Source organism: Streptopelia decaocto (genome assembly GCF_964273445.1).
Source record: "Streptopelia decaocto genome assembly, chromosome: 6".
Taxonomy (NCBI): Eukaryota; Metazoa; Chordata; class Aves; order Columbiformes; family Columbidae; genus Streptopelia; species Streptopelia decaocto.
This window is the reverse complement of record NC_138660.1, coordinates 62662202-62689152: the sequence shown is the minus strand read 5'-3', so window position 1 is coordinate 62689152 and position 26951 is coordinate 62662202. Positions and strand designations below refer to the sequence as shown.

The 26951-nt window shown below is 40.8% G+C and overlaps 1 protein-coding gene across 1 annotated transcript in view; it reads left to right on the top strand.

Moving 5' to 3' along the window:
• The window catches only part of LOC309441366 (von Willebrand factor D and EGF domain-containing protein-like), a gene marked incomplete at its 3' end in the record, with an annotated part of 173842 nt that overhangs the window by 129348 nt on the left and 17543 nt on the right, over positions 1 to 26951 (top strand). The window contains exons 21-25 of the mRNA XM_082055997.1: positions 7718 to 8599; positions 15589 to 15684; positions 16427 to 16522; positions 19342 to 19437; positions 20802 to 20897. Of these exons, the coding sequence (XP_081912123.1) occupies positions 7718 to 8599; positions 15589 to 15684; positions 16427 to 16522; positions 19342 to 19437; positions 20802 to 20897 (1266 nt within the window). The remainder of the gene's footprint in view (positions 1 to 7717; positions 8600 to 15588; positions 15685 to 16426; positions 16523 to 19341; positions 19438 to 20801; positions 20898 to 26951) is intronic.

Genomic DNA, 26951 nt, shown 5'->3' with positions numbered 1-26951 from the left:
CTCTTTCAAAGAGAAAACTACAAGTGTTATAAAGGAAAGTCTTATGATATGACTGTCCCCAGCACGCTACCATAGAATTCAGCGGCAATTGTGAAAAACCTATTTGGTTGAATTAAACACAAATTAGCAGAACTAAGAACTTTTGTGACATCCCATCAGAAAACTTATTAGTGAAATTCCCTGCTTTCTGTTTTCTGTATTAGAAAGAAACTATAGATTGTTGTCATCCTAATCAGTTGAAATTGTGGAGAATTTCATGAAAGCATGATTTCAGTGAGAGTATTTATATGTGCTTATATGGTATTAAAATAGATTCATTACTGGTCTCCAGCAAGGCATAGTTCAGATTGTTCCTTGGCTTTCATATGTAAAGTAACTCATTTTTATGTGTTTACAGCCCCAAACAACATAATTATAGTTTTAGATAATCTACTTCAACCGAATAAAAGGAGAATTTCAGTTAAATATTCAAATTTAAGCTATTTTTTCTTTGAGGAAATATTATGTATTTTCTTTTGAAGAAATGCTATGAACTTTCTTTCTAATTTATTATTGCAGTTCTAAAGGATTCTACATAGATGTTTCAGAGAATTAGACAGGGATGCTTCAGAGACGATCTGTCTTGATTTAGCCTGTTTTGTATATATCTATCAACCTGCCCAAGCCTTGAGAGAATCTGAAGGCCCATGAGGCATCATCAGATAACAACACAGTTTCTAATAATTTTTCCATCTCTCGCAGAGCTGAGAAGTCAAATATACTGCCAATTCCTGAACAGAAAATGTAATTTAGTTTAATGAATCTCCATCTTAATACTGTCTGAAATAACGCAGTTGCAGATGGTAGGACACAAAGAGGAAAGGTGGAAGTTCAGACCTGAAGGATGGACAGGGTATAACGAAAGAAAGGGCGATAAAACAGTTGCGAAGGGGTTAAGCTGGTGATCTGTGGTGTTTTGAAACACAACCACACTTTTCCTTCCCTTCCTGTTTTGTTGGCTGGATATTCAGAGGAAAATAACTTCTAAAAACAGCAGCAGAGAACGGGTTAGACCCAGGGAACGCAAAGAGCACAGATAGATCCGGCCACAAAGGAGCGAGGGGGGAGACAACATCAAATACGTTGAGTTTTCCTCCCCTAGGGGAGAACTTTTCAATTAAACCTTCAAATAAACTGGAAGGTAGGAGAGGTGTTTGAGAAAACATTGTTTGTTTGAAAAACACAGCTAGTTTATATATCTCCATACACAATCCAAAAAAAAAGATACCGGTAAAGGAAAATAGTGATAAAGGGGGAAAAAAACCTCCCTATTTGAGGAACGTGCTCATATCCTTGCCATCAGTAATTCTTACAATATCTTTAAAAACACTGTCTCTGGCGACCCCGACATTAAAATCGTTATTGAAAATGTACCGAAAACATCATAAAAATAATTTTTTAAAGCCCAACAAACATAGTCTGCAAACAAAGTGCACAAAATGCTTTATTTTCCTCAAAGGCTCATTTTTCTGTAGTTATTATTGTGTTCATGGCCCCCTCGCACCCTTCTGGCACTCTGCCTCCATACGATCCCTTGTCTCAAGAACTGTAATAACCAAAAGCTGATAGTTACGTCCTGGGAACGCAGATACACGTGTATTACAAGAAAGTGCCATCCATTAAGATAAGGTTCATATTTAAAACTGTTTGATTACTTTTAGACTTGAATGTCATTTTAGAAATCCAGCTTATAGCCTAAATACTACTATTATCTATTCAGGACACCCAAAAAAGAGCTGGTGATTTGAAGTCCATGCAGAAATCTGGCTTAAATGAATATAAACGAAGCCAGTATTAGTGCTCCAACTCTTTTAAATTCTTTTTTTTTTCTCTTAATCCCTAAATTACAATGCTTCCTATTGAAAAAGATTTATGAATAGAAAGATATTTCATATAAGGAAAGAGCTATACCTAAGCAAAATCTTTCTAAGGCATTGTTTTGGTATTTGTTGAGTATGAAAGGGATTATCTGTAATTTTGTGTATTCCTTGACATACCTTAGATACATCTGAAAATGTTCTCTGAAACGTAGTCGTAATACCATTTCTGTGTTCATTAACCGTTTGCTTGTTGGCTGAGCATCTCAGAACGCCCATTTTGTTTAAATACATCAGTTAATTAATTGAGATGCCAATCGTGTTGCTCTGAAAACCTAGAGGCAAACAAGCTACACAATAATGTGTAAGACAAAAGACCTTAAATGCAACATAATCAAACACACTCCCTCTTCTTGAGGTAATGTTTTCTTGTATGCTCACATAGGATTTCAACATCCCAGAAGTGGAAAAGGATCTCCTTGATGGCAGAGTACAGACCCCATTCCATTTGTGGGAATCGTTTATTCTGAATACAGGGAGATTTGGAACAAACTTCAGTGGTTGAGCTGGCTGAAGATCCCCCGTTTTCTCCTCCACAAAAACCACTGCGTGGGAGCAGAATGATTTTATATTTCATGCACACAAAACAAATCTGCATTGCAAATTATAAATGGTATTACAGAATCGTGAATGTGCAGCTGCAGCCACATCTGACAAACAAAAGAGTCTGAGGCAGAGGAACAGTTATAACCAGAAGTGGCTGAATGATGCAGGCTCTATAGAATATTCCTTATTGCTCAGGATTTTGGTAGGTGAATCACAGAATCAACTGGGTTGGAAAAGACCTCAGAGATCATCAAGTCCAGCCCTTGGTCCAGCTCCAGTCCATTGACTAGATCATGGCACTAAGTGCCATGGCCAATCTCAGTTTAAAAACCTCCAGGGCCGGTGAGTCCAGCACCTCCCTGGGCAGCCATTCCAATGCCTGACCACTCTCTCTGCAAAGAATTGCTTTCTAGTATCCAGCCTAAATTTCCCCTGGCAGAGTTGAAGCCCATGGCCCCTTGTCCTATTGCTGATGCCTGGGAGAAGAGACCAATCCCCACCTGGCTAGAACTGCCCTTCAGGTAGTTCTAGAGAGTGCTGAGCTCACCTCTGAGCCTCCTCTTCTCCAGACTAAACAAGCCCAGCTCCCTCAGCCTCAGAAGGGGAAGACAACTGCTCACTAGGTAGCAACACCAGCAATACAATCTCATTTCCTATTAGGCTGAAATGCAGCTCAGGGAGTAAATTCGGCCACCACAGAAGCGGTGGTTGCAGAGCACAGGTTTTGACAGACTGCCCATGCACAGCTGGCAGCTTGCACGGAGCTCCACTTCTTATTCTGATTTGCAAATTCCACTTCTGGGCACCTCTTCTATAAAACTTATACCCTCTATTTCCACATTTTTCAAAGTGGGGATTAACTTTTGCCTGCACCTACTTCCAGCGTGTTGTGTGCTCTTAAACTCCTTAACACCACATCTGACTTTTCAATTTTTGACAGAATAAATAAACAATAGTGAACTCTAAATTTAACCTCCTATCTACATTTATAATAAAATTCCGATCTCACTGAGTATTTATAATGCTTTTGTTTCTACAAAAATATTCCTTGAAGTAAAACTTGGGAAGCTGAAGCAGCACCTCACTTAAAGGAGTTAAGGAATTTATTTTGGGAGTTACTGCTTTTGATTGTGAGAGAAGTGACATTGGTGATGGTGAAGTTCAGACAGCATCTGAATGTGGGGAAATTCTGAACATGTAATAGGAACAAAGGGAGAATCAAAGCTGTGTTTCTGAATATTTGGGAGAAGGAAGACATTAAGGTATGCTTGGATGGCTTAAGAGAAGACTTATGAATTAAACACACTCCAACTAGAAAATAAAGTTATGACAGAACTTAATCAAATAAAACAGCAGATTAGGAATTGCTGGAAAAACAGAATTTCCCTAGAGCTTCCTATTGACAGCTGTTCCATTTCCCCTTTCTCACCAACTAAATACAGAAAAAAAAGTGGATGTGGAAAAGTAGAGAGACATGGCATGATCCCCACTACTCTGGTACAAGACTTCTTAGACCAGTGTAATTTTTCTGTTCTCTCTTGACATTTTAAATAAGATTTACGTGCTGGTAGATGTTTCAAATTTTAAATGATGACCCACATAGTGTAATATGTCAGAAGAGCATTCCTCTGTCGACATTCTTCTGAATGAGGAATGTGCTACACAGCATGTACTACTAAATGTTAATAGCTCTAAAACTACACAAATTGTAAATTTATTGAATTGTGTTAATAATGAGATGAATTCTTAAGCTATTCACGGAATTCTGAAATAGTTGTAACCTGATCAGAATTAAAGGTGCCCATAATCTTCTGAACCGACAGGCAGAAGAGACCGCAGAGGATGATCTTGCTAAGGAGAAGGAGCCAGGCTCCACCTGAAGAGTAGACTGGTTTGGGGCATTTTATCAGCTTTGAGAGATTACAGCACCCAAGATTACATGGCCATGCTTGTAGTATCACCCTCACGTAATTATATGGAAAAGCTACACTTTCATTAAAAAAAAAAATAAAAATAAAAAACAACAAAAAAAACCTCATTTTCTAACTCTAATAGATGGAAAGGTGTAGAGATGCGTAAGCCAGCAAAGACCTGGGTGAAACAACCTAGTCCAGCCTGTCCCAGGCCGAGCATGACATGTGTGCTGCTTCTCTGGGAATAGAAATATTTGGGGCGAGAAACAAACAAACAAACAAACAAGAAAAAAAACCCAGAAACTCAGAAGAGAGACAAGATACCAGACTTCTTTTCTATGTTTCAGGGTGTTGCTGCCTCACCCTGGGTTTAAGAGACTGTCGAATGTCTGCTCTATTTGTGAACTGCTGTTTTCACTAGCTTATATAGTCATTTTATTACCTTCAGAATGAACATGATCCTCTTCAACTACAGATATCCAGTAGTTCACTATAAAATGCAATTCAGGTGAGAATCAGAATTTGCTGTGCCTTACCAACACCGTGATGGCTTTGGCAAGCAGGAACCAGAGGCTATTTATGATGATTCTGGTTTATGAGCTCAGTGCGAGCAGCACAAGGTGCCTGAAACACGGGCAAACCAAAGGGTTTGGGGGGTTCTCATGTGGGGCAACCGCGTGGACGGAAAGTGTCCTGGTGCTGGGTTGGATGACGGAGGTTGAGCTTCTACCCCCCAAATCTGGCCTCTGTCACCCTTGTTCTAGTCTAGACAGCAGAGGAACCGATCTCCTCGGGGTCTGATCCATCCCCACACTACGCTGTGCTCACAGTGCTGTAACTCCATCCATACAAATGGAGCTCCTGCAAAGCAGCAGGTTCTCAGGCTCTTATCTACCTCCGTGAAAAATAAACTCAGTCGTTCCTCTGCTGCACATTTCCCCTTTAGTACAGGCAGAAATACTGACAGGTAGTGAAAATGTATTTTTGTACCGTCACGTAACCTTGAGCACTTCCCCTTGTCGTTTTCTTGTTATTTTCATCCAGTCCAATATGTAATCACACAGTGGCATCACAGAGAAAACCAGAGTCATGCAATCACACTTCTGCATTGATAATGGGTTATACATTTGAAGATATTGATCGACTGCAAGGAAAATGAATTGCAGTAATACAAGATTTGAGAAAGCTGCTGACTACAGACAACTGAGTCTGCAATCTTTTGGTATACTACTTTGTTTTAGCTTGGTTAGATATCTGGAAAACTGCAGAAAGAAATTTTCAGGTATTCCAGAAAAAAAATCTATCATATTCTAACCCTAACTAAATTGCACAGTATCGCTATAAATAAAAATCTGAAATAATGAAAGCTGAGAGGACGCTGAAGTTACCACACCTGAACGATGCCAACATAGTTTGGCGGACTGTAAAGTGGATGAGGGACTTTGACCAATATAAGTCATAATGAACACACAACTAAAATGTGTCACTGGTGTCACGTGAGATGTAAAAATTGTATTGTCATAGATACACTCCAAGAACAATGTGTTCTCCCTTACAGGGAAGGATGAAGCTTATTTGCAGGATGAGTATATCACCGGTATCACCTGATAAAGGAATAAAAGATTTCCTTTTCTCAGGCAGTCAGTCTCATCCCCTTACTAGTTACCAAAACCGAGCTAGGAGGAAAGCTCATTTAATTACAACACGGTGGAAGGAGCTCAAAGCTACAACCAGGGCTCATTTTGGAAATTCGTCACAGAGGTCGTTCAGCCCTTGACCGTCATTCCTGTCCATTTCTGGGCCCTGAATCGAATTTTCTGAAGGTAGCAATGATCATTTAATACTGATCATTTTCTACAGGGATATTTCTTTCATCTTTCTCTCATTAATTTTTAAAAATCCTTTGACTTCTCCTGTCCTCTCATGCTCTTTTTGCTGATGTCCTCCCTGCTTCACCATCTCCTTCCTTATATTCTGTGTAACTCATCATTCATCAGGATTACTTTGGACAGTAAAATCCATGTATTTGCCTACTGCTTTACTAAATAGCGTGTATTTACCTACTGATGTCCATAACTTGATCCAGTACCACTGTAAAACTCCAAAACATTATGCTTCAGGGCAATAAAAACTCATCAGCCACCAGCAGAATGACACTGTTTAACAGCCAAATAAACACAAATTTGGATGCCAGGATTTGCCTACATCAAGTCAACACTCTAACTTTCATTTTGACCTTTTCCAAGCATCTTAATCTCTTTCCTTGCTAACTACAGCTAATTTCTACATCAATAGGAGTTTTAAGAAAGTGATTAATATTTATATTTGCAAGGCAGAGATACACCTTCGCATGGGTTTAACCCTAGAATCAAGTGGGGTTTTTTTGTTCAGGATCCAATGTATTCTGTTTCCTATGGAGTAAGTATGCCAGAACCAGTTAAAAATAGCTTCTTCCATTCATCAGAGTCAGCAGATGGCCATTAATCTTCCTGAAAGTATTGATTCAAACTACTCGTCTCCACTTTGAAAGCCCTTCACAGACTACCCTCTCCCCATCCATCACCCTCCTCACACAGCCCAAGAGCTGGTTGGCTTTGGAACAAGTGGGCGACAGTTACAAACCAGCAGTTTCTCCTACACGCTGCCCCTCTTGTTTCCTTTAAACACCTTCCTGAAACCTTCCTTTGCCATAAGGACTACAAAAGCATCGCATAGTTATACACTGGTGCAATGGGACTAGAGTGTCTCTAGGACATGATCTCGCCAAGGACCATCTTAACATTTGGTTATTTTCACCAAGGACCATCTTGTATTTGATTATTTTTCCATCCGTCTGTCCCAAATTGCAATGTCTCGTCTTACTCCTAGACTGCAAGAGCTTAAATGTGAAGTCTTTGCATTATGTATTGCCTAGGACAGAGGTGTCAAACTCATTGTCACCGGGGGCCACATCGGCCTCACAGTGGCCTTCAAAGGGCCAAATGTAGTTTTAGGACCATATAAATGTAGGAGTAGTTACATTTATACTGTCCTAAAATTACATTTGGCCCTTTGAAGGCCACCGCGAGGCCGATGTGGCCCCCGGTGACAATGAGTTTGACACCCCATGTCTACTAGATTTCCCAGCACACTGTTGTAGTGTTGATAGTTATTAAGAAACAAATATTATCTCAGGTGGTCAGGAACTGCAGGGTGCACCATGTCATGCATATAACGACAGCTTAACTCTCTTATTTCTAGCATCGATGTTCTGCTACTTGCTCATAAACTAAATGTTCACTGCGATTCCTTTAAACTCTAAATCAGAAAATCTGACTAATGTATATCTTCTTTCTGTCCTAGTTTCAAGATCTTCCCAAAGCTATGTGCATATTACTGGAAGAAATACCGAAGATGCTAGAGGCTCTCATCGGGAAGATGCTTTAAAGACATCAAGAAACACATATTCCCTTCTTTCCCAAACGCAAATTCCACGACAAGAAACTACATACTTTTTGGAAAGAAACCCGGTGGTCATAAACACTTCATCCCTTACAATGAAAAAGGAGACTTCCCAAGGTCGGATACTGTCAGCAAAAAAACCTGCTATGGAGTCCACAGAACCTGAGAAACAATCTTTTCTTGAAAAAAGAAGCGATACCCAGAGTTTCATTCTGCACGAGGAGCCGGAGCTCCGAGTGACAAGTTCCAGTGTGACAACCCACACCCTTCTCCCTGCCAAACCACACAAACCAGGCACAACCCCAATGGTCCCTTCTCATCGCAACACGAATGCAAGTTCATTCTTTGCAAGGCCACGTGTTGTTCAGCAACCTTATCCCAAGCACCGCTATTCCCCCAGAAAATGGCTCAGTCGAGCCACAGTGTCAAACACTAAACCATCGAGAGATTTCCCAACAGAGCAGCCGGGAGCGTCACCTTTGGCAACACGTCTCACCTCCCCTTCCCATTCACTAGGACCTTCCCTCGGTGCAGCTCCCCCGAGCGCTCGTGTCCCACCAGGGTCCGGTGTCCCACCAGGGTCTGCTCCCCCAGCCAGAAAGTCATTCCACACAGCGATGGGTCTCGTGGAACTGCCGAAAACCAGCAGTGGGACGCACCAGAAAGCCGTCTGCGCCAATACACCGTGTTTTACCGGCGTGCAGTGCGAGCCGGGCGAAGATGGAGGATCTAAATGCGGGTCTTGTCCCAGTGGATACAGTGGAGATGGCATTACCTGTGAAGGTAAGGGGAAAAGCCTCTTTCAAATTCTTCTATGACTTCATATGTAATAACTGCCCAAACCAAAATTATTTTTTATTATAAATTTTCCAGCTGGGATCATTCTGGCTTTCAAAGACAATTATATTTCAAAATAACAGACAAACATTCTGTAGCTTTGAAGGAGCTCTTTCTGCTTACAAAAATGACATATTTATTTGATAATATCTAATCTATTGAAACCAGGGACAGATTGTGATCTCACTTAGCCTTGCTTAAGGCCAGATTCATGCTACCAAAGTCATTACATTTGAACACACATAAAACTTCTGTGGGAAATGGTAAAATTGACTCCATTTGTCTATGCAACACATATTTCAGGAAAAACTAATTGTTCCACTACCTTAAAAATAACTTTTAAATATCTACCTCATATCTTAAATACAAAACTGAACTTGTCATCTGAAATGCATAGTGCCAGAAGGGTTTTCACAAAATATTGACTTATTTATTAGCTTAGAATAGCTCAGTAAAACAATAGCATTATGCACATTTTTCAAAACAATGAATTCCCTGACTCACCTGTCATTAATTATGCTTTTTGTTGAAATTCCTCTGGTAAGTTGATATCTTAATTGGCCTTTCACTACACAAAGCAAAAGTATTTGCATCATTTATTTAATTATCTTTCACGTGCAGTTTCTCACCCCCCTCTAGGGGGGGTCTCAGCTGTAAAGCCCCCGGCATCACTGCAACCCTCTTGAGCTCACAGCAGTTCTGAAGATATATTACAAAATCCATAAGAAAAGGTCACTATAATCTCAGATGTTATAATTTTTGCTTGTTTGCACATTTCTGAAATGCTCCTTCTAAAGGATGGAAAATTATTTGACACGAAAGTCTCTGTGTTTGATCGTGGTTTTATACCTGGAGGTAGAAAAGGCCCAAGTAGCTCCTAGTACGGGAAGCCCAAAGCAAGCTGGACAACAGAACGGCCTCTCCTCAAAGACCAGACCAATGTACATATGAATATTTATGAATATAGGCATACGGCTGCTTTGTGTCTAAGTATATTTAGTATGCCCACCAGTATAGTCCTTAAAACATAAATCTACCTCTGCATTTTACTGTCTCGCAAGACAAAATGCTTTCTTTAATTACTGGTATAACTGAAAACCTCTCTGGAGGGTCCTTAGGATGAAATACTTTATTACCAACATCATTCTGTCTCAGGTCTTGATGACACAATACACAAACATCCTTTCTTTGTCTCTTGTCACTGGCTGTGTCACCAGACTCGATAACCAGCCCATCTGCTCCCCGGTCCCACTCCATCCCCAGCCCCGTGGCCAAGGGTGAGGAGCACCCATTGCACCTCCCAGTGGTGACGTCTCTCCCCATGTCAGATGCAGCTGATTTGTCCTGACAGATGAAGCTGAAAGATCCAAACAGAAGTGCCTTCTAAGAACTGGGGGCAGCAAAACTGAACAAGTGATCAAAGCTTAGAGAAGATCAGCACCTGCAAAATATTTAGGCTTTGATGGAACATCCGTGGCAAGTGAGCAAAAATATCAACAACCTCAGACACTATCAATATTATCACCATCCTATTTGATATCAAAATTCATCAAGATAAAAGGAACAGCCCATCTGTAGCAAGTTTTAATACCTGTGGAGCTTGAGGGAATGTGACCTTTGTTTAATAGAGTGTCTGAAAATACACTAAGATAATAAATACATTACCAAGTGATATTTATCTTGTGACAGAATGTAGATTTTTTTTTCCAGTTGTGCAGTTCAAAATCAGGCTTTGAGGACCAGTAGGGAAAAAACAAGCAGCAGGCTGAAAATTAATTTCTCTTCTAATATAAATCATACCAAATTTCAGTTCTGTAATATTCTTATCCCTTTGGACAAGCCCCTCCGTCTCCCTGTTAGGATGTCGTTGGAAGTCGCCTCCCGCTGCTCTGTCCTGCTTTGGGAATCAAAGACTCTGGGAATCACAGTCCAGGCTGAAAAGACCTCTGGGGATCACCAGGTCCATCCTCCCAGCTTCTTTTGGAAGAACACAGCTACATGTCAGTGTGTTTGGCTTATATTCAGTCATCTGAAGTGAGATATATGCAGATGCTCTTAGCAATTTCCATTTGGATCACTCCCTTCACTACCAACAACTTCATCACCTGTAAAAAGTAGGACCTTGCTTTTACCCGTCTTGCTTTCACATAATAAGCCTTGCAGATTCTTAATTCTCTTACTTGTGGATAATTACTCCGCAGATGAGCTGAGATGAAGTAGTTCCTCAAGGCTCTACTCATCATTCCCACGCCCTTTCCTACACCCAGCCAGGTTCTCGGTTGTAGAGCTCTTCACCTTCCTGCACAAAGGCACTAGTACCCTTTATTAGTGGCTGAACACTAAGACTAGTCTGCTAAGCAGGCAAGTCCTTGACAAACATCATTTCAGAGGAGCATTTTGAAGACAGCCAACATCACCTACATAATAATAAAAAATAAGCAGGAGAAATAAGGCCTCCTGTAGTCCACTGGATTCCCACGCATAGAGCACCTCTGGCAGAAGATGCTCACTGCCCTTTCTGGAGTCAACTTAGCCAAGAGTTCCTCTGATGCTGAGGGAGGACGCTAAATGCATAATTTCCACTCTGAGTGTCTTTTTCAAGGGTAGACACCATAAAAGAACTGCATTACAATGGTACACTCCCAGCAGTTTTAGGAGACAGCACCTACCACCTGCCAAAGCCACTGCACAAGTGTCATCACACTTCAAGAGCTTTGCACTTTTCATCTCAGTATGCCAATTGAATAAAAAACCAGTACTTTAATAATACATAATTAGTCCAAACAGGATTGTTTTCAGAATATTTCTGATATTTTGTCTGGTGTATCATGAGTGACATACGTAAGGCAGCACTTCGTAACATTTGAGGCCAATGCTCTGAAATACTTCTTTAGCACCATTAGTCACCTTAGAGCGATTATTCGTCGTCCTGCCTCTGTTCCCCCTGCACTTTCAAAGACTCTGTATCCACTGGACAAGGAAACAAATGCTGCCTTTTCCCTGGGCTCGGTTTATTCACCAGGGTCTGTGCATATGGCGCCGTCTGAGAGCAGCTGTTGTGTTTCTTGAGCTCCCTGGGGTGCCCCAAGGTGGAACATGTCCTTTCCTTTCCTTTCCTTAACAGAGCTGAAGTTAAATAAAATACTGCTCTGAGCACCATTGTTGTGCTTCCTTCTCAGAGACCTAGATCTGATCACTGAAGAAAAATAAGAATTTCAGCCAAATTCTCGGTCGTTCTTGTTTTTGTTTCTCTAACCCCAATTTCATTTGATAGGGAGTGTCTGGTTGCTAAAATTGCTTTTTTGACTGCAGATGAGCACTCAGGTGACATTTTGCAAACCAAAATCCATTAGTACAACCTAACTAGAACACTCGTCTGCATTTGTATTCCCAATTTATTCAGTCAAGTTAATCTTGCTAACTTTCCATCTGATATAATGGGTATTTATTTCATAACTGCGCTCCGGGACTGCTGGACTATTTAAATATGCATATAAGTTATTTTAATTGCAATAATACATGCTTTAACCCTATGCTTTATTTCCTTTATCTGCATATCTTACACGCAAAAGAAAGGTTTCAGGCCACAACTTTTCAAAAGGAAAACCAATTACCTGGTAGCTTTCTTTTCCTGTCTCTTGTGCTGCCCGTATTCAGACTTCATCTGTACATTTAGGAAACCAGATTAATGCATCTCTGGAAGAAAATAAACAATGTACAATGTACAAAAAGGTAGATTACGCTCCTTCCAGTAAAGTCTGTAACGACCTGACTGGTTTTCAGATTTGCAAGTGGAACAGCAGGTAACACTCTCGTACCTTGAGCCTTTCTGTACCTGCACACACCAGACGGCACGAGGAGTTCACTTGCTGTTGAGATGTTCAGCAATAACTCTGTCCTGGAAGCCATTTGCTGATTAAGCTACTGAAATTGGAGGAAATAACACAGCATCTGGTATTCCTGAGTACTCCCAAAGTTATCGTAGAGAAACTTATAAAAAGTGCATGATCTCGTTTTAATGGAAAAGAAGGAGTTTTGGGATATTTCCCAAAAAGCCCTTTCAAAGAAAACAATAATGGACTTCTCCATTTTCACCTCCAGATTTTAAATCATGAACATGAAAATACATGCATTTGACAGCAAGTTGGACCATTTGCAGCAATGTTTTCCTCTTTACTGTTACTTTATACCATCCAAAACCTCTTAGTATAAAAACACTGCAATACCTTGATACAATTTAGCAAATGTTTATGGAAAAAAATATTCATTCCAGAAGATGAAAGATAGAACTTTCAGAAAAGAATTTGACACAAACAGTATATTTCTATTACGGAGGAAAATGTCTTTTAGGTGAACATTACTCTCTCACATTGCAGCCAGTGGTTCAGTTTTTATCTTTTGCTATTCACCAGTTATAGAATAGTTTCAAACATTTTACTATTAAATGTCACCATAGGAGCTAAATGTTTTAATATCCAAAATACCATGTTCTTTTCTGACAGCTCAGATGCATCTTGAAACGTGTAAAGGCCAGATGGAAAGTACTCTATTCAAATGGACACATTAAGTGCTACATACAAAAAAACTCTGAAATCAAGTCTAATATGTTTGAATGTCACTGTGCTTGGCATAGCACTTATGCACCTGGAGGCTTTATGCATCATCCGACAGGAAAGGCAATCGCATTGCATGGACTTCAAAAAAAAAGCGGTACATTTTGCCCAGGTTTTGTGTTTCCCTATCTCCGTGCAAAGCATATTACCCGGTTCTACCCACTGGTAATTTCTAATTGCAAAGAAATCCCTTTGTAAGCGAGTCCTGTGCGTGCCCAAGCCCAGAAGAATGGAGATGGGTCAGACTGATGTATGTGTATCAGATGGATTGCCACCCTCCCCTCCGAGCCCTACACCTGCCACTGACTTCAGTACGATCTAGTGTAAGCCCCCCGAATGCAAGTGGTGCCTTATAAATACAGATACTTTGAAAACAGCTTCCATTTCTTTCCCTTTCTTCCACGCTCCCTTTCATCACAGGCTGTACCTGCTGTTCGTCTTAATAGCGCCAGACCCCGAGCTGCCCGCGCTCTGACCTGCTCCATCAGTCGCTACCGCTGCCCGAATTAGAACAACTTCGGGAAAGCTTAACACCAACGGCTTAAATGGGTCTAAATCAAATCTATTTAGTTGTCCAGACAATGCCATTTTTTTTTTTTAATTCTTTTTTCTTCCTCCCAGATGTACACTTGAAATCTCAGCAAAACATTCTGAATTGCAAATGCCTAAACCTTCTAGACACAAATCAAAACTAAATTTAGCTTAATGGCATTCTCAGCATGTATAGTATGGATCTAAACTATATCTAGCAAGCTTCCTGTTCTCAGGCATGTCAAATCCTAAAGTTGCTTCAACACAGCATTGAAAATTTCGCAGTTAAAACTGAGCTGTATGGTAACAGAAAATGTAAATACTGAAGCACCTGAAGAGCAGATCTAATACAGAATATATTTATTTACGGTTATTTGTGTCAAAATGGTTTATTTAAAGGCACCTTCTTGGAGCTTGTCTTTTTAACTGCAATTGGAAAATGTGTGGTGGCAAAGTTGGATGGACAAAGCTGATATGCAATGGCTTGGTGGGATCACAGGAGGTGAGGAGGCCTTCAGTGCATGAGCTTTGTTTAATTTTTTTGGTGCCACAAGTATTTGTCCTTCATCTGGCTTTCCAATTACACAGTCCAATTTCCAGTTTTAAGAAAAAAAGAACTTGGTATATTATGGGTTTTTTTTTTTGCTTGTAACAATACTTAAAATGAAAGATGCTTTGTTTCAGATCTCTTTAGCTTCATTTTGCATTTTCCTTGGAATAACCTTGCTTAGCTTCATATCCGTTACCAAAGACAAAGCTCTGCCAGTAAAGTGTGCCAAAGTGCAACATTTTTCTCTATATTCACTTCCCAAGCACAAGGAAGGGTATTTTTCATTCTGTTATGTGCGGTGGCTTTTTTTTCCAAAGGCGTAAGCGAGATCCACCTGTCACACTCGTCTTTTTCTGCTCCGGCACATAGCGCTTCTCAGAGCAAGTGTCCCTGGTCATCTTCAACCTTCGGTGGCCTCCTCCTCCTCTCCTGCGTCTGGCACACAAAACTCTCTCTTATTAGAAGGCTACAAATAGAGGGGCCCACGAAATCAGTTGTCAGGTTTCTACCTTAAATGCTTGTTAGATTTTAGAGGTTAAACCTGTCAGGCTTCCTGCACAATGAAGCCATCAGGCTCGTAATGATCAACATTTTAAAAAACAAGTGTTTTCAGCAAATAGCCTGTTTCAGGAGCTGCATTAGTTTCCAGCTTTATGCATTACACCTGCTCATCCTCTCTCCTCCCGCAGAATGACACGGCATATTGCAATATGTCAAAAAAATCATTATTTAACTTGCTGCTTTGTCTGCTGCAGACCTCACACTACTTATTAAACATTTAAAATGTTGCTTAAATGTTTGTCATTTTGCTGACAAATTCCCACACAACTCTTTCCTACAGAGAAGAAACCCTTCATCTTTGCTCGAGAGTAACGTCTGACACATGTCAAGGTTTACTGAACATCCACAAGGCAAATTTGTGCAGGATGGGCCAAGTCTGCAGCATTATCAACACATTTGTCCTGGATCCACACCTGGACTTCAAAAATACATGCTTAAAAATGTTAACTTCAAAAGTTAAACAACATTGTTGTGTTCATTCCCTTGCAGAATTAGTCAGTGCTGTATTACTGATGTGATACCTACGTTTATCCTGCAGGAGCCAAATTTTTCCCTCAGTAGCTAAATTACTTGTTGGATTAATAAAATGATATGGGAAAAGTAGTAACAAAGTGTGCTTATAACCATACAAAATGTAATATTTGAACTGTTCTTTTTCTACTTATGCTTTATTCCTGCAGTGCAGTGTGATCCACCATGTGAGCATGGAGGGACTTGCCTGTCTCAAAATACTTGTTCCTGTGCTTATGGATTTGTTGGCCCTCGATGTGAAACAAGTATGTATGAATTCATTCAGGATTTTCTCCTCATCACATGTTTGAATTTGTAGAAAACTAGAAGAGAAAAAAAAAGCTTTATTATTTTTCTATATTTCCCCTTAAAATGGTGATTGAATACGGAAAGGAAATCCAATCTGTTGAAGAAATGTGGTAGCTAAACTATTTGAGAGCATAGATTTACCTGCAGCATAGTTGCATTATGTAAAAATATCTACATCTATATCAACATTTTCTACATAAAATCACTACTGTCTAAACAAACAAAGAAGTAAAAACCTCCATGTTATTTATAGTAGCATTTATGAAATTCAAGGTTGTGTGAGTGAATTACGTAATACTGGTTTTGAGAACACAAAAAAACCCCATCCCTATTAGGAGTCATGTTATTGTGCATTACAAGTTGAAAAAGATGTTCAATATATAGAACATCTGGGGAAAAATCAGCCTTCAAAGCCTTTTATATGAGCTGAATGGTGAAAAATCTGCAGTTTCATTATTACAGTCCTTGTTGCTTATTTAAATATCAAGTTGTCCTTGAAGGGAACGTAATTTTATCTCTGACCCAGGGTAGCTCGAATACTTAAAAGAATTTTAGATGCAAGAGTTGGGATGAACGGGTAGGATAAAGAAAACCAAGGAACATGACAGACTGATCCCATTAGTTATTTGCTCTAAGAGAGCAGCTTTAGGATCTGTGAGTGTCAGCGATAAGAGATTTCATCCTTTGGGTGTTTTCCAGTGGTGTGTACCAGGCACTGTCACAACGGCGGGGTCTGTGTGTCACCCGACGAGTGCAGGTGCAGCAGCGGATGGAGCAGCCCTTCTTGTGACACAGGTGAGTGGGTAGAAATGACGGAGTTCACTTCTTTTGCGGCCTGAAATCCACGTGATTCCCGCAATTCAGCAGTGGGAGTGGGGATTGCTTAAAGAATTCAAATACAAGAACAGGAGACTTAGTAAAGGGCAGAACCTTGGAAGGCGTTGAGTTTACAAAAGTATTCCTAAGTTTAGATGCTTATCTACATCTCAGGGTCACACTGAAGACATCCACAAACAAAACCTTTTTGCAGCATTTTTAAGCTTGCATGATTCTAGAGTTTCTTCTCAGCATGCACAAAAAACCAAAAATAAAGCTACTCACCATTTCGGAAGTTACAACCTTTCTAGATGCTTGGTTGATTGTAATCACTGAAGAGTCTGGAGATATGTTGATTTACAGTCTTGGCTGCTATGGACAGAACTACGTGCTTTGTTGGCCTCATGGAGAGCTCGAAGGATGAATCCTGAATCCTGCCCCACACTTGCAGTGGCAGAGATAAGGGCAACATGACCCTCTGTACTGCCCCTTGTCTGTGCAGCTTCCAGTTTTCATTGCTTTTACCCCCACACATTTCTCTCAAGGAATGGTGGTACGGAAGAAAGAAGAAGGATTTGGATTTTGGTGATACCATCAAATCTGAGCTTAAATTACAGTTTATGGAGACAGGAAGAGGAGGCCAGTTTAAGTTAGGACAAGAACATAAGCAAAAAAATGCGTCTTCTGGTGCTAAGTTAGCAACTACACACGCACTTCTAATACTGCATAGTCTAAGGAAGAAAAGCGAATGTAAAAAGGTAAGCTATCAGAAACTGAGACTGACCACCTTGATTCTTGTGGTCCAGTTCTTGCATTCAGTTTGGCCATTCCAGAAGATGGTTCGTGGCTTCGAAACAGAAAAAAAAGGTATTTTGCAAGAAGAACGTTCCCGTTCACCCCGCAGTGTTAAACACAGCACTTCTCCAGCATTTCACACGTGCAGAACACCTGCACAGAAGTGTGCACGCTCAGGGAAAAGCCACCTCCACCCATCAGTGCAAAATGACAAGGCGAGGATTGGAACTAGGTACCTATTTCTAGTCAGGACTCATAGTTTGGAACGCTGGTTTGAATAGGTACAGCTCAGACCTTCCTCTCAGGGCCTAAGCACTAAAAGCTGGAGTACATTTTTCCTCGGAAGGCACAGCAACTACAGCACTCAGCCGGGACAAGGCATGCAAAATCGTGAAATATTAAAAGGCGCGAGAACGAGGAGTACCTTCATCAGTGCCAAACCTCAAGGCTACGGAGGCCGTCTGCCTCTGCCATAGTGAATATTAAATGGCTGAGACACCTTCAGCTTACATTACCTTTTCTGGAAGGTGAGAGGTGTCATTTTAACCTCCATCTCCCTGAGATTGCTCTTCCTCTAAGTGTTGAAATGACAGACCTATCGAGGACACATAAATTAACCTAGCTAAGATCCCTGGTAAACGACTGGGATTGCCGCTAGCTATTCTGGTTCACGCTATCTCCTGTTTTTCCTGCCAGAGATTACTCTCCTTGAGTTCTGCGCATTTATTTTGGGGTGGCTTTAACCTGAATTATTCCAAGAGGAGGACAAGCAGCAGCAGCAGTAAATTCCAAGCCAGAAGAACAGCAGCAGGATTTGTTTGATAATTCCTTAGATGAAGGACTGTCAGGCTCACCTCTCTGGCACAGTTTTGTGTGCACTACACAGAGTATTTTGCGGATACTGTTGGCGTCTCCTGCCTCAAGTGATATGATCAGAGTCTCTGGAAAACACAGATATAGAAATAAAGGGACTTTACCAACAGAAATAGAAACACTGACAGACTGGATATCTGTGAATTAGCTAGGACAATGAGGCAACTAATCCAAATTCACTATTAGCAATGAATTCAGTCCATTTTGACTTCATAAGTGATTGCTGCTTAGTCAGAAAAGCCTCTCATCTAGACTACAATTTCACTTTTTTCTCTTTCCAAATTGACATTTTATTTCCCCTTTAGTTCACTGGAAACATTTTAGTGACCCTTAATTTATTTAAGCTTAAATGTATTTAATTTTTTTAATGGGCTATTTTATAAGATACTGAAAGACAAAAGGAATAAAGGAAAAAGACTCTTTTAAAGTGTCACTCTGCTTCACAATGAAAACTTTATCAGATTCCTTATTCTTCACACAGTGACTTCCCAACTAAACTAATTTGCAATTCTAATGCCCTTTTTTTTTCAACAGCCAGGTACTTGCCGCATAGAAATACGCTGTACAGCTTTTAATTCCTAATCCCTGTTATATCATCTACAGTAATAAGAGATAAATACAGAGGCAAAGGGAGCTCAGCCAGTGGTTTTGTTAGTGATGCATGAGCCAATATGTTGTGGGAACTGGGATTTAAATATATTTATTTTATATATATATTCAACTTGAGGGAAAAGCCACGATGCTCAGACACAGCAGCAAATGGTTAATACCTCATCTCCAGGTTATCCAGGCTGTGACTACATTTTACTACCTTGGAATCATGTTTGGTGCGGATGCTAGAGCAGAAACAAATGAACTGTGCAAATCAAAGGAGGACATCAGAAATGGACTATTAAGTTGTATTTTATTTCATCCCCCAAGCTATACTAAAACACCACTGAAATGCTCCCACTGTGTCAACAATGAAAAAAAATGTCACAGCACAACTGGCCAGCAAGGACTGTGTGAAATTCATCACAATATTACTGGGAATGTTTATTCTAATGACATGTGCAGCAGCAAAAGAGCATCTACTCTAAAAAATTCAAAATTATAAGAGATTCATAGAGTTCTCTTGTATTCACATATAGCTGTGTGCAATCCTGTGTGCTTGAATGGAGGAGTCTGTGTACAGCCAAATATCTGTACGTGTCCTTATGGCTTCTATGGGCCACAGTGCCAGAGAGGTAAGATGATTCTATTTATCATCTTGATAAAGGATCCAGGCTAAAAATATAAACAGCAGCCTATTATTATCTGCCCCCACATGAAGTATATCCAGAGATTTTCCTTGTCAAAACTCCCTGTGTGCTCCTTTGATGTTCGAGCCTGTTGTAAATCCACATTGTATTGTTCTTAATGGTACTGTGAAGGAGTAAGCACTTATTTATGATGGCATTAATGATAACTAAACAATTAGCCTCCAGCTACCTGAAGTCAGTGATATCACTAATTAGCAACTATTCAGTTAAATGTTAAAGCATGTCTCTACCTTGTTCATTTTGCATACTCTATAGTGTGTACTATACCGTGTTTTAGAGTCATAGATGGTAATTTATCTTCCAATGGGGCTCAAAAAATCACCTACTTGACCACCCTGGAGTCTAGTGGATGGGAGACTTATACAGGACTTCTTCAGATCCCTACTCAAGGATCTGATCAAATAGAGCAGGACCTGATTTAGAATCCCTTACGTTTAGCATTTGAATAGCTGGAAGATCCCTGTGCTTATACCACTTGCTTTTCAGTTTTTTGAGCATGGCTCTAATAACCCCTCCTGAATCTGGGAATTGAAATACACTCGTATTACCAAACCTGAGCTATTTCAATATTAAAGTTCTGTTCTCTTGCTCTCTCCCTTGTTTCTCTTATTTTTGCAAGTGAATGATTCACATGCAAAAATCTAATTGCAAATGGAGCTTGCTGGAAGCTCTTTGTTTTTGTGATGTTGGGCACGAAGGAGAGAGTGAAAATTATACAGACTCTGTAATTTGATGATCTTTCTCTTGACGTTCAACCTGGAAGGTACTTTTCAACATCCACATCATTTGCAACTTTTATCCTTAAGTGTTATGGTTTAGATAGAACTGAAACTTGAAAATAAATATCCACATTTGTGGGATATGGAAGTGATATGAGGAGAGAGTGGAAGGATGCTTAAGAAAAGACCTTCCTCCTGCTTCTTTGAGAAAGGGTGAAGTAATAGTGCCAAAACAAAGTCAGCAAATATCAAACACTGATCTCTGTTTCAAAGGCAGAAGCCCATGAAGAAGCCCTTTAGCTACAGCTAAAACCTAAGAGATTCTGAGGGACATTCCAACCACTTGACTGCACTGGGAGTCATGTCCCACATTCTTTCCAGGAGAGAATCAGGAGCTCCAGCATCTGCCCAAATCACCCGTTGGAGAGACACCTTTTCCACCCCAACTAAAGAAAAAGCCTCCGTAGTCTGGTGTCCCAACACAGGCACCTAAATAAAGAGCCTCTATCTAAACAACATTGATCCCCTGTGCGATTTCATGGCACAAAACTTCTCTTTTCCTTTCCGCAGCTGTTTGCGTCCCCCCTTGTAAGAACGGCGGTCGCTGTGTTCGGCCCAACGTGTGCTCCTGCACCGAGGGCTACGCTGGAAGATGGTGTCACAAAAGTAAGTTACAAACTTCCCTTGGCTTTAAAAGCTCCTCTGACTCGTAACAGTTTTTCTCCATTTTATCGACGTTCAACAGGATGTTTTGTCTGGATCTATGCCATGATCTCCGGTATTTCTATCAGAGCACATACAGCACTATATTAAGTCTAAAATGAACCTGTTAATTACAATAGCATCAAGTGAAGTCAATGTTGGCAGTAGGACGTTTTGCTAGAATCCTCTCTAAATATTTCATGCATTCGGAATGAGTAAGGCTCATATTTGGAGATGAATTATTTTGCATTAAAGATATTTTGGGAAAAAATTAAAGCCAAAGGCAGAGCAGCTGACTGAGATCCTCACAAATAACGGAATGTCATACTTCTAGCTTAATTAACACAGTTGTTTAATAACGCTTCAGCTTGCCTTTGTTCTTGTCACTGAAAACTCTCTCTTCACCTTAGCATCGGTATTCATATCCAATTCTTCTACTCTTTGGGGGAAATAGGTTATTTTGGCACTTCTACAGACTGTATTGCTCAACAATATCTGTCACCCAGGGAGTTTAGGATACGTATGTGAAAACCTTTTCTTTTTTTTTATTGTTAGTATTATTTCTTAACCAGTTTGAAATTGGCAAAAGGGGAGCTGTGAAAACAACCATTCTTGGCAGGAAGAATCTGTACGTTTCCAGAGCACTCAATGTCTCTCACACACAGAGAAAAGCAGCCAGTAAAAAACTCCTTCCAGCAACAAAAGGCCCCTGAATGCCCAGGGTACGGCTCTCCCCTCCTTCGGCAGGGAGAATCACATCGCACAGCTCTGCCTGGCTGCAAAGCACACAATTGAATAGTCTGTTCTGGCAGGAACAAGCTGGAGGGAAGAAAGGAGGAAAAAAACCGTCTGTTTGGCATCTTGTTTTCGAGGTTAGAGAACATCAGGAAAGTGCTGTTTCCAGCTTTAAGCGTATCGCCGCATCTCCAGGCGCATCAAAGGAAAGGGAGGTGATCACGGTCGCGGTGTAGCAAAGCATTCTGCTAAATCCTCCAACTGCTACCAGCCCTCGGCATGTTTCTTTCCACTTTCAAAAAGTTTATGAGGTTTTGTTGCCCATTTTGGTATCATCTTCCACAAAAAAAGCTTCCTCCTATGATGAAAATGTTTTTGTACTGTCCAACCTCAGCCTCCATTCTACATCAATAAACACTCCATAATCTGGTTTATTTAGCCCAGTACTACACAAACTTAAATAAAGGACCTGTGTCTGTGATGAATGAAGCATGATGAAGCAGAAGGCAAATACTACTACCTGCTTACTCTTACAGGCCACTGACTATTAATAGGTAAAACACATTGAGTAATGTTTCATTTTTCTTCCTTAAAATCAACTGCTTTTTGGACACGTATCATGATCCATAGAAAGAACTTACACACAAGCTTTTCATAGCAATCAGTTGCTATTAGAGCTGTATGTCTTATTGCTGTTGTCACATGAAACAGCTTCTCTCTCCTCTGCCAGGGGATTCAGATTTCCCCACTTGTAGCACAGTTTCAAAACCCTCTGCCTGCAAAATCAACTTTACTATGTACTTAAATTGAGCCTGATCTTACAAATTTTTCGTGGATTTCTTACCTGCCTAATAAAACCTATCCAGATAGAATGAGTAAACTTAAGACTAAAAAAAGACAAGTCTGAAGATGTTTCCCACCCATGTAGTACATGCAGATCAGCCTCACATTTCTCGGTCTTTAGTTTGGGGAAAATATTGGTGGGTTTTGCAAATTTCCCATGAACTAGAAAAACTGAGAAATAAGACTTGTCAGAAACAGTGATCTAAGTGAAAAGAATGCATTTCTGAACCTGCGGCTGATGTTTGAGACTGGCAGTCTTTTCAGTTCTGTCATCATTTATACACAGACATATTGTTCTTGCACCCTTACCTGTGACACCTACTAACAGTGATATGGATAGCATGAGCAAACAGGTTTCAGCTTCAATATGCTCTGACACAGAGTCAGAGCAAGGGGGAAATCCCCTGCCGTGCAGTTCCCAAGCTCCTTGCACAGCCAGGATTACTGCAGGGGTGCTGCTATTTCCAGGCTCATGGTACCATAACACACATCTGGGTGACCCCTCGGATGGAGCTACGTCAAGGCAGAGAAGCCAGAAGCGCTTGGATGCCCATCCTGGAGGTGATTTGCACATTAGGGCTGATCCTAACGTCTGAACCCCAGTGTCTTGCAACTCAGATGTAAGTAGCAGCCTGGGATAGACATTTGCCCTTGTGAAGAGTCAACAAAATAAGAACAACAATAGTCGTGGGTATCTGTTTCTCCAGTAAATAATGTTCATAAGTACTTCTTACATCTTAAGAAATGCCATATAAAGGCACCTTTATATCCATAATTGAAATAACACCAAAGAATTCACATACTCTAAAGAAACAGCATCTCTGTCATGAGATCAGCTTTATAAAGTTTTCTTTAGGTAGGAACAGTGTTTAGAGGCAAAGATAAAAATAAGTCAAATCAGTTATTTGGTCACTTACCCCTTAAATATTTTGGCATTGTTTCCACTGCTTTTAGACATTTCTCTTTCCTTCTTTGTATTTCATCTGCATGGACAGAGAAACAAAAGCTTCTGTTTGCTTTTGGCAACTTCAGAATCTCAGCTGAAGGAGATAATTAAAACCAAAAGCCATGGCAGATAATCAAAGTCAGGTTATTGCTAAATTGAACTCAAATACCCTACTGGTTTATTTTAAATATATAGCAATGGGACTTAAGATTTTCACTTCCATCCCTGTGTGTGCAGTTTGGCATTTCTAATAGTCTCTGCTCGACAGCCAAAATTGTGCAGGAGAGTGGCAGCACCAGCCTTTCGCCATTTGGCCTTATTCTTCATTGCTTCTTTAATATATAGAGAAAGGCATTCAGCCTGAAAGTTTGTGTTTGTTTTGTATGTAAATAAACATTGTCTCTCAAAACCAAAAAGGTGTAAATCACCCAGGTCTGATTGGCTGCCAGCTGAAATATGGGGCTTTGCCCGCTGTGTTTACTGATAAATAACCGCCTGGTGATTATGCAAACCAGCCACCCACAGCCAGGACGAGCGGGTGTCAGAGCTGACAGTGAAATGTGTGGTTATGCCTCAGCAACCGTACAACCTTGTCCCCTCACTTGCTACGCGTTGTTTTCAGTATCATCAGTCTTGTTGAGCGGAAAGAGGCAAATGCTGGCAGCGCCTCAAAATAAAATGTATTTCTGGATCAACTCGGCATCAAACAAACCAACTCTGCCTTAATACTAAAGGAAAGTTGTTGGCGAGTGCTTTTAAATTACCTTTTGAAAATATTCACAGCTGTGACGATCCCGGGATGTCACTCCTGCTCAGGAGGACTTAAAGCAGTGTTCACACTGATTTCTGCTGCATCTTTACAGAAATTATGAACAAAGAAAATAGATTAGATAGCATTTATTTCCTACACATATTACCATCAGACTGCTTTGGAAACAACTCTTGAAAAAGAAAAGCTAATAAAATCTGAGTTTTCCTATGAAGGTTTGGAGTGAAGAGAAGGGGAGAAAAAGAGAACTTCAGGGGACCACACGTTCATCCCTTCTCGGCTGCTTTGGTGAGTTCATCTCTGAGCGAAAAGACAAGCCACAGCTCCCTCTGGAGCTCATCAGCAAGCAAAGGTCACAGGAGAACAGTGCTGAGCATCCTCCTCCCTCCTCCAGGATATCAATGATACCTCCAGCCTGACCTCGGCCTCTCCGATGGCACCAGATCTTGGACCTCCGATCTCCTCGCCACCCACCTTGCATCCAGCGAGCTGGGGTTTACGTATGGTTTAAAACACAGACTGTGCTTCTGCATGTATCTATTTTACCGTGTCAGGCAGAATCCTGCAGGTTTCGTATCACATAAATCATCGCGCTGACGCTGGGACTTTGCAGATTGGATCTCCAAGTTAGTAGATAACTATTTCTCCATTTCAGTAATTCCTGCAGGCAGGATTTATAGCCAATACACAGAGCACACTATAACTCACGCTCATTCTTCCAGCTCTGCTTGCTCCTCTTCCCTCCCCCTCTCTTTTTCCTTGCTGGTACCACGAGGACTTTACTTGCATGAGAGCTAGAGGCAAACTAATTGGAAACGTGAAAGCTGGGGTTTCAAAGGCAGCTTTTTGCTAAGCAATGTCATATCGTGAAAGTCACTGATTTCCCATATTCCAGCATTCCCATGCAATGTTTCTGTAGATTACTGCCTTGCCAGATGCATAAGCAGGAAGTTTTACTGCTCAACAAATTAGACTTCCACCAAGGTATCATCTTGACAACGAGTGATGTGTTCTCTGGAATCCCTTCCCTGAGTAGGCAGATTGACTCAAGCCATCTAAAATTGGCCAGTTTGTAATCAGAGGTCCAGCATACCCTCCCACACAACTGAGCAGGGAACAATCCACGTATCTCATCCAAATGGATGGAGTAATCATTTGCATCAGACTTGTTTTTCATACGTCAAGGATGGGCTCGGAAGCAGCAGCTATTTGTCCAAGATTTCTGCATGGCAAATATCCTCAGGCAGTGGGTGTTTGGAAATTAATAAACAGCTGCTCATAGCAGAGGGACTTGTAACTTTCTGCTAAAAGCTTTAGCCTTGTGACACAAGTGGAACAACTGGCAGGTTGGTCTGTTGACTAGTAGGTGCAGAGTCTGGAGACACAGGAAAAGGAAACACTGGTCTCGGTTCTTACTTGATTTTCCAGCCCGTGTAACAGAATAGGTTCATGTTAGATGTCATTTTCCTTCCTTGGGCAGGAAATACAACAGAAGACAAAGAAAAACGAATCAAGGCTACTACTGTCTTTCCCATTCAGCTGAACACAACATGATCCATGTGGGTGGATCTCTGATTTCCTGGAGAAAGGAATAAAGCCAGATGAGAAATGGTGACTCAAGGCACAACCTGGTTTGTGCTCCGCTCACAGAGCTGTGCTCCTCTCTGCTCCAGCTTCGAAAGGATTCTTGACAAAACCATTAGTTGGCCTTTCCTGAAAGATACATTTTGTTCATCTATAGGTAGCTGATGCATTTATTTTAACAGGAACTTTGAGCACATGCAGCTTATTTTGCAGGAACGGAACAAGAATATACCTGGGTAAGAACTGAATATATATCCTAAATAAGTCAAAAAATGTATTAAATTTGTATCCATTCCATAAGCAAAACATGCACAGACTATAGCATGAATTTTACTAGGGTAAAGAATCTAGGTTTTGAGCCAGTACTTACTTGCATCTCAAAGGTGCTAAAGAAATGTGTCAGATCTGCTGCTGTATGTAAACACATACATGTAAATTCAAAGAGCAAGGACTTCTGAATTATTGCATTTCTATTTGTGGTGGGCTTCTGAGGGAGGATAAGTGCTTTTTTCCACTAATTGGTTTAAGACACAATACGTTGTGGGGGCCTATTTTTAATTAAAATAATTTTAAAATATCTCTTCTTCAAAAAGCAGCATAGGATCTGCCACTTGAATAGCCCAGAGGATGGACAGTTCTGGAGACTGTTCATTCACAAAAAGACATTGGTGAGACAACCCTCTCCAACATCAATTCCTAAGTAAGCCTTGGCTTACTTTCTGAGACAGACAACAACAGGATGACTAACAGGCACCAGTACAGGTCAGGGGTGGACCTGCTGGAAAGCAGCTCTGCAAAGAAGGACCTGGGAGTTCTGGTTGACAACAGGTTGACCATGAGTCAACAAAGTGCCCTTGTGGCCAAGAAGGCCAACAGTACCTGGGGTGTGTTCGGAAGAGTGTGACAAGCAGGTCGAGGGAGGTTGTTCCTTCCCCTCTACTCTGCCCTGATGAGGCCGCATCTGCAGTTCTGTGCTCATTTCTGGGCTCCCCATTTTAAGAAGGACAAGGAATTACTGGAGGGAGTCCAGCAGCTCTGAAGATGATCAGGGGCCTAGAGCACTTTTCTTATGAGACTGAGAGAGCTGGGTCTGCAGAAGAGAAGCTGAGAGGGGATCTCATCAATGTTTATAAATATCCCC